General features: G+C 38.6%; 1 protein-coding gene across 1 annotated transcript; it reads left to right on the top strand.

Annotated features, from left to right (window-relative positions):
* The first annotated feature begins 359 nt into the window (after nucleotides 1–359).
* On the top strand, nucleotides 360–8,533 carry dct (dopachrome tautomerase). Its single transcript, XM_022665666.2, has 8 exons — nucleotides 360–711; nucleotides 2,260–2,559; nucleotides 3,316–3,416; nucleotides 4,198–4,364; nucleotides 4,929–5,108; nucleotides 5,952–6,087; nucleotides 6,171–6,369; nucleotides 7,366–8,533. The coding sequence occupies exons 1-8, from the start codon at nucleotides 411–413 to the stop codon at nucleotides 7,536–7,538; spliced, it is 1,557 nt and encodes a 518-aa protein (XP_022521387.1). The 5' UTR covers nucleotides 360–410; the 3' UTR covers nucleotides 7,539–8,533.
* Nucleotides 8,534–8,773: the final 240 nt, after the last annotated feature.

Raw genomic sequence — 8,773 nt, 5'->3', positions numbered from 1 at the left:
TTTGTTGTTTTGTAGTTTTTGTGTTGGGCGGTTTGATTATTTTTAGGCTGGATTGATGAATTATTGAGCTATTTTAGAGTAGATTGTATTTAATGGGAGTTTACTGTAGTTCTGCTCTTCAGGGTTTCCGCTGCCATGAGTCCGTATTTCTCGTGGGTCAGGTGATTACCACGAGACCGTGGCTGTAATCCTGCAGTGCCGGGGGGTACAGTCTGTGAGCACTCGGGGGAGGGGGGGGGTTGGGGTCTGTGGGGGGGAATTATCTGTGAAATGAGCTGAAACAGAACTTTCATTCTCTACAGCCTGCCTTCAAATACACAGCCAGAACTGTGGCCAATCCGTGCACACACTCCGATTCTGCGCTGCGCTGTTCTGTAGAGCGGAGCGGGAGTGTGTTCTGTGTTCTGAGGATGGGGCTGAGGATGGAGGTGAGGAGTGTGTTGTGTGTGTTGATATTTCTGGGTTGGACCCACCAGGCTGGAGCTCAGTTCCCGAGGGTCTGCTGCACGGTGGAGAACATCCTGTCTAAACGCTGCTGCCCCCAGCTGGGTCCGAACCCGGCCGACGTGTGCGGGGTCCTGTCCGGCCGAGGGAACTGCACCGTCGTCCGGGTGGACACCAAACCCTGGGGTGGACCATACAGCCTGAGGAACGTAGACGACCGAGAACGATGGCCAACCAAGTTCTTCAACCAGACCTGCAGATGCTTTGGTCAGTTTTATCACTAAACATCTTATAACTTTTATTAGTACTGCTTTAAAATAAGACTACCATTATAAGGGGTTTATAAATGGTTTACAATGAATTTATTAATGGTTACTAATTAGCAGAGGTGGAAAAAGTACTGAAAAATTGCAATTAAGTAAAATTACATTTACTTTGCTCAAATTCTACTCAAGTAAAAGTAAAAGTACACATCTAAAAATCTACTCGAGTAAAAGTAAAAAAGTACTCAATTTAAAATGTACTTTGAGTAAAAGTTACATAGTTACTTTAAATTATTGGCACCACTTTAAAATAAGACTAACTTTATAAACGGTTTATAAATGGTTTACAATTAGTTTATTAATGGTTACTAATTAGGTTGTAAATGCCTTAAAAATCATTGATAATCAGTTATAACACATAAGTATGTGTTATAACTGATTATCAATGATTTTATTTTTAAAGCATTTACAACTTAGTCAATAATATTTAATAAACTTATTTATAAACCAGTTATAAACCTTTTATAAGGGCACAGTTTGTGCAGCGTTCACTGCTCACATCCGTGCAACTCATTTTTCAACATTCAACACAGTATCTTCTCACTACATTTACTTTCTTGCTCACACACCAAACAGTTCTGACCAATCAGAGGAGACAGTGTGCTCACATGGTTTTATTGGTGCACATTTTGGTGCTTTTATGTTTATGCCTGTGTGAAACCAAACCAAACAGAGGGAGAAACTGAAGCTCCAACTAAACAAACTCATCAAATGATCTGGACCATAGAAACTTTTACAACTACAGGTGTAAAAACGTCCTTATATTACCTTAATTATCACACACACACACACACAGCAAGACACACACACACCTCAAAATGTGACCTCTTTGTTTAAAGCCTAATTCCACCAGGCTATAAAGTGCTCCATTGTGTTCCCTCTATTAAAGCTCCTTAATCAGTCTGTCCAGCAGCTCCTATACCAACTTCATAACTTCACAACCTTTATTATTATTATTATTATTATTCCCACGTAATTCCTCTTTCTGTCCCTCTTTGATCATACACTGTAAGACCGGATAAGTTGAGTTTACTTAAAATATTATAGGAAACCAGTTGTCTTAAAAAAGTTAAGTAATGGGGAACTTAGAACATCAAGTTATTACAACTAAAGGGGAAGTTTATTTAAGGGATTTATTTGTAAGGGAGCCCATGGGGGGGGGAATCACTACACACTGATGGTGAGTGTCTGTCAGAAACTATTGGACACACCCAGTATGCAAATAGATTGTGACAGAGGCCAATGGAAAAGAAGCTGCTAATGGCAAAACAGACTAAACTCAGTTATTATTATTATAAGTTGGTTTCACTCAGATCAAATATCTTAGTTTGAATAGTACAGTATATGTGCTCACAAATTCAGTTGAACTAACTCAAAATAATAGTTGAGTAATGTTTAGAAAAACCCAAATTTATGTAAAACAGACTTAAAACAGAGTTCAAACAGTGTATGGGTTTACAGTGTGTTGGATGTTTTTATCGTATCTGAACAGGTAATTTTGCTGGGTATAACTGTGGCGAGTGTAAATTCGGCTGGACCGGGCCGAACTGTGATCAGCGTAAAGCTCCAGCGGTGCGAAAGAACATCCTCTCTCTGACGCCGGTCGAGCTGCAGGAGTTCCTGGACGCTCTGGACCAATCCAAAAACACCATCCACCCGGATTACGTCATCGCCACCGAGCACTGGCTCGGCCTGCTGGGGCCCAACGGCACCAACCCCCAGGTCTCCAACATCTCCATCTATGACTTCTTCGTGTGGCAGCACTACTACTCTGTCAGAGACACTCTGCTGGGTGAGGACTTTTATCCACAACAGGAAGAAAAGCTGTTAATTTTTATTTTATTTAACAGTATAAATATATTTGACAGGCCGCTGTTGCAATGTTGTATTAATGTGTTGTAACTGTATTAATGGTTTAGTATTCAAAGTATATACAGCTCTGGATAAAATGAAGAGACCACTGATTTTGCTATTTATAGGTTTATGTTTGAGTAAAATACACATTTTTGTTTTTATTCTATAAACTACAGACAACATTTCTCCCAAATTACAAATAAAAATATTGTAATTTAGAGCATTTATTTACAGGAAATGAGAAATGTCTGAAATAACAAAAAGATGCAGAGCTTTCAGACCTCAAATAATGCAAAGAAAACAAGTTCATATTCATAAAGTTTGAAGAGTTCAGAAATAATCAATATTTGGTGGAATAATCCTGGTTTTTAATCACAGTTTTTTTCATGCATCTTGGCATCATGTTCTCCTCCACCAGTCTTACACACTGCTTTTGGATAACTTTATGCTGCTTTACTCCTGCTGCAAAAATTCAAGCAGTTCAGTTTGGTGGTTTGATGGTTTGTGATCATCCGTCTTCCTCTTGATTATATTCCAGAGGTTTTCAAATTGGTAAAATGAAAGAAACTCATATGTATGTTCTTTCTGAGTCTGACTATTCTCACCCTACAACTGCATATATTAGCTGGTCCAACTCTCTGTAATAAAAGTGTTACAAATGTAATGAGTGAACTGTTCTGTTTTCTGATTGCAGGACCTGGAAGACCGTTTAAAGCCATCGACTTTTCCCATAAAGGGCCGGCCTTCATCACCTGGCACAGGTACCACCTCCTCAGTCTGGAGAGGGACCTGCAGGTTAGTGCATTTTATTCTTAATTATTATTATTAGATTTCAATAATTAATGCACAAGAAAAAAAATAAAAATAATTTCTAATAATCAAATTGTCACAGAAAAAGAAACTGGCTTTTACAAAATCATATTATATATATATATATATATATTATTTGTATGCAGTTACAGCAACATCTATTTGAATTGATTTTACTGTAATTAAACATTTGTTGTACACTTCATCTATAAACACATTGTTGATTATATTGTAGATAATTTGATAATACTCTTTTCTTTACAGTTATGACTAGAATTTTTAGTTCTGTTAAATAAGTAAAGTAAATGTAAATTTGCAAAATCTTACTGGCAATTGTAATAATTTTATAGCAACTTTAATTGTACAGTAATAATGTACTTATTGTACTGTATGTAAGCATGCAGGAAGATTCTATATATTTTACAGTTTTATCTGATATTTTAGTCCTGTAAAATAACAATATAATCACAATATATATTTACATTATATTATAAGACTGTAATTACTAGTATTTTGTTATTAATGTTACACTACATATTTATGGTGTGGGGTTTCTGGCCTCCTGCTGATCACATGATCCATGTGATCTGTCAGACATTAGTTATTTGACCTCAACATTCCTAACTCTCTCTCCCTATTTTGTTTTTATATTTTCTCTCTCTCTCTCTCTCTCTCTCTCTCTCTCTCTCTCTCTCTCTCTCTCTCTCTCTCTCTCTCTCTCTCTCTCTCTCTCTGTCTATCTCTCTATCTCTCTCTCTCTCTGTAGAAAATGACAGGTAATGAGAACTTTGCGGTTCCGTACTGGAACTTTGCCACCGGTGGTTCTGAGTGTGACGTTTGTACGGACTCTTTACTCGGGGGTCGTGACCCCGCTGACCCGACCCGTATCAGCCCTGGCTCTCGCTTCACCAGCTGGGGAGTGGTATGTGAGAGGTCAGTAGAACCTATTATATCATCATACATCACATCTGTGGTTGGGTACCAATATGATACGGCTACTGCGCTTGCACAGTTCTCCACACTGAGCAGAACTTTCCCCATTATAATGATGACCATTACAATAATCGCAACAAACACAGTTTAAGCAAGTGGATTGTGTTTATCGTTTAATGATGAATATCTGTAATCATACACCATGTTAATCATGAGATCTCCCATTCATATTTCAACCTGTGTCTGCATCAAAGCCACCGAGACAGTTTCAGTTATGGAGCATTGCCGCGTACCCTATGCGGTAGCTTAACGCTCGCACCCAATCCCACACATTCCTGCCTTCGTGGTTTAAACTGTAGAGTGATGCAGAGCTGCTGATACGCGCACGCAGAAGTATAAACGTGCTCCGCTGTGTAGCACACTATTGCTGGATATGCATAGGCTACGGTATAGGTTCAACGCAGAAGTATAAATCCCAGCAATCTGCATTACTTACCTCTGATCTTATCATGCCTACACATCTGTGTGTGTTTGTGTGTGTGTGTGTGTAAATTGTGTCTTCAGTCTGGACGAGTACAACCGGCTGGTGACTCTGTGTAATGGAACCAGGGAAGGTCCTCTGCGGCGGGGGGTCGGAGACAGCAGCTCCCCTCGTCTGCCCACCATTAATGACGTCAGGAGCTGCCTGAACCTGCGGGACTTCGACAGTCCACCTTATTTCACCAACTCCACCTTCAGCTTCAGGTAAGAGAACCACTTTACTGAAAAAAACTGCCCAATCCCCACCCAATCAGCTTCGTTTAATGGTTTCTACTTTCTGTCCATGTTAGAAAAAAGAAAAACTGATTTCTGAAAGAAACAGAAGTTAAACATGATCTCCATCCTACTAAATTACAATCTACTACAATTATGGATGTGTAGTTTTATAATTCTCATAAAGCATTAGATATTTTATATTACATTACATTTAATTACATTACATTATATCTGGCAGACGCTTTTATCCAAAGCGACTTACAATAATGTATTTTTAGCAATAGAGAACATAGAAGTTTAAGAAGGAAGAAGGGGAAAAAGGAAATTAGTTTAGTATTGGTTAGTTAGTTAGAGGTGTTAGGAGAGTAAGAGCTTTTTGAAGAGCTCAGCCTTCAGGAGTTTATTAAAGATAGTGAGAGATTCTCCTGATCTGGTAGTAGAAGGTAGTTAGTTAGAGGTGTTAGGAGAGTAAGAGCTCTTTGAAGAGCTCTGTCTTCAGGAGTTTATTAACTCCTGAATGATACCATTTGAGTTTCATACTTCTTATTTCTTCCCTGATGAACTGAGGAATACAGGTTGCAGGTTGTTTATAGAAACTTTAACTCGTTTCCTCTCTTGTTCTGTCGATTTTGCAGAGTTATTTAGGAGAAAGAAAAATCAGCTTAGACAGAATTATGTAGTTCAGGACCTTCAGACAGCAGTTCTTTGTTTTCTGCTGGTTTCCTGCACTGGGTCAGGCGGTGAGCGCTGCTGTAGGAGGGATTAGCTCTCTGGCAGTGACTGGGATTCTGAGGATCTGAGTTTCTGAGGATTAGTTGTGTTGTTTTAAAGGAATGCGCTGGAGGGCTACGATAAACCAGATGGAGAGATGGACAGTTCCATGACCAACCTCCACAACCTGGTGCACATCTTCCTCAACGGGACGAGCGGGATGTCCCACTCCGCTGCTAATGACCCTATCTTCCTGGTAACGATAAAAAAAGAGTTAAAAATGAATTTAGCAAAAGGAATTGGAAAGTTGGGCCGTTTCTCATGTTGTTTTCTGTCCAGGTTCTTCATGCTTTCACAGACGCTATTTTTGAGGAGTGGCTGCGTCGTTTCGATGGAAATGGCAGTTTCCCAGACGAGATGGCCCCTATTGGTCATAACCGGCACTACAACATGGTGCCCTTCTTCCCTCCAGTGACTAACGAGGAGATTTACATCACCTCCAGCCAACTGGGGTACTCCTATGCCCTCGACTTAGAAGGTTTGTGCTTTATTTGATTATATCACCCATCTTGGTATGAGATTAAAGAGCATATGCTGCTGGATCTGTTGACTACACTTGTTTCAGAAATGTATTAGGGGCATTTTCACACCTGTGGTTGTGAACGTTTTATGGTCCGGATCAGTTGATAAGTTGGTTTATTTGGAGCGTTTCTCAGTCTATTGGATTTGGTTTCTACCCAAGCACATCAGCTCCTCTGATTGGTCAGAGCTGTCTAGCCAAATATAGTACTAATGTGAAAGCGCCCTTAGTGGTTTGGTAGGAACCCGATTTGTCCGTTGACTTTATCATGGTGGCTCATTGCCCTTGGAAATAAGACGTCTGTTATAGAAAATGAAGTGGGCTTGACTGAATCCTGAAATAATAAAACTGTAAACTGTAAAATTTCAATAATGAGTATATCATATTATATAATATCATATTTCTCAGTAATATTCTTAGAGAAATAGGGAAATCCTGACTCAAGCTTAGGTTCTTAGAAATCTTGTCCTCCTACAGTCTCTCCTTTCTTATAGAGATTTTTCAACAAAGTTAAACTGGCATTTATTTGGTTTGCGAACCTAATTTTGAAACATTTGCTGCATTTCCACCAAGAAAAGTAGGTTTTTGGAACCAGAAACTTCTGTTTGCATTGGCAATCGAGGAATAGTAGCTTCTGCGCAAACCGTGACCATTTCTGTTCCCCGCTGCTTTGCAGCGCCCTCTGTTGATGAAGTATGATGTGACATTTTGATGGTTCTACTAAAACTGGTGGAAAAGCACTGCAGTTCTTATAAACCCGAAGAAAACTGGTTAAAGAACTTGAGTTATTTTAACGGAAAAGCGCTATCAGTGTGTGTGTGTTCACTAGTGTGTGTGTGTGTTTTATTGCATGAATAGCTCAAAAATTAAAGCTACAAGTGGTTGTTCTTGTCTTTGAATCTGTTTGATCTTCCGTTACAATGTTACTAAACGTTCCTCTGTGTTCTTCCTCAGATACAGATCCTGGTTCCACCATGTTTGTTCTGGGCGGAACGCTGGGAGGGATTTTCCTGGGTCTGCTGCTCCTGCTGCTGCTCCTGGTTCTGTATCTCCAGCAGAGAAAAAGGAGGGAGTTCGAGCCGCTGATTAAAGCCGAGTTTATCAGCACTAGATACACAGAGGCGTAGAACCTCAAAACGGAACCTCAGAACCTGCACGATATAGTGAAATATAAATAATGATTGATGATGTCAGAGAGTTTATATCAGTGATCCTTTGCTAGCTTTTATTGTTGTTATTAATATTATTATTATTATTTTGAGATGAAAACTTGAAAAAAATATGATTATTATCAACTTTATTTAAACTTTATTAAATAAAAGTAAAGTAAACAAACTAATTCAGATCAAAAGCAGATTCACAACCAAAAATCATAACAACAATTGTAATAAGAGAAACCGATTTCCTCTGATTTTCTTTGGAGCCGTTTTCTACAATATTTTATAATCTAACATTTTATAATGTATAATTTATAATTCTGTGTAAAATGTGGGATAATTTAGCTTTTTGAGATCTCAAATCCTCATCACATGATGCTAGATTTGCTTAGTCTTCCTTCTAGACAAGAAAATGTTGCACCAGTTTAATCTTTTTTAGATTGAAGCTACTGTGAAGCCACCAGAGATCAACACGCTTGGAGGAGAACACTAATTCTAATACACTAATACTATAACATTAGATAACAGATGCCCATGCTGGCTGGCATTGCCCACACTGAGTGATGGGGTAACTGGGGGGTGGATTCCACAACTGTTTCACTTCTGCCCTCTGAATGATCACATTGATTTTTTTAAATTATTTTTCTTTTTTGTTCTGAATTGGATTTTCTCCTAAATTTTACAGGTTCGGTTTTTGTCATTTCAGTACATCTTCAGGTGCTCTCTCTCAGGGAATCTAATATTTGGGACAGTTTACCAGTATACACACACACACACACACACACACACACACTCAGACATGTGCACACATGATAATGAATTTCACACTGTAGTTTTAAGCTGCTCTCCACTGTGAAATTGAAGTCATAACTAAACTCTGACAAAAGCCACAGTGAACCAAAGCTGTTAATCACCGCTTCTCACTTATTTATGCATTTAATCAACATGGTGATGTAATCAGTGAAGTAATATTTATCTTAATAAAGAAATCAAATCAACTTCCTGCTTCATTACTTTTATGAACTCTTTCATCAAATCTGCAGAACATTTTTTTAAACTTTGACTGGAGAACCTTTAGCTTAAGGAGGAGCGTGGATTTGTGTCATTTGCAGACCTTAATATGTCAATCCTTTAATATGTCGGGTCCAATTAAATAACAGATAAATAACAGATATTTCACCACATTCCATTAAACTTTATAAAAT

This window comes from Astyanax mexicanus, chromosome 11 (genome assembly GCF_023375975.1).
Source record: "Astyanax mexicanus isolate ESR-SI-001 chromosome 11, AstMex3_surface, whole genome shotgun sequence".
NCBI lineage: Eukaryota > Metazoa > Chordata > Actinopteri > Characiformes > Acestrorhamphidae > Astyanax > Astyanax mexicanus.
The sequence above is the reverse complement of the archived record's forward strand: the minus strand, read 5'-3'. Positions and strand labels throughout refer to the sequence as shown.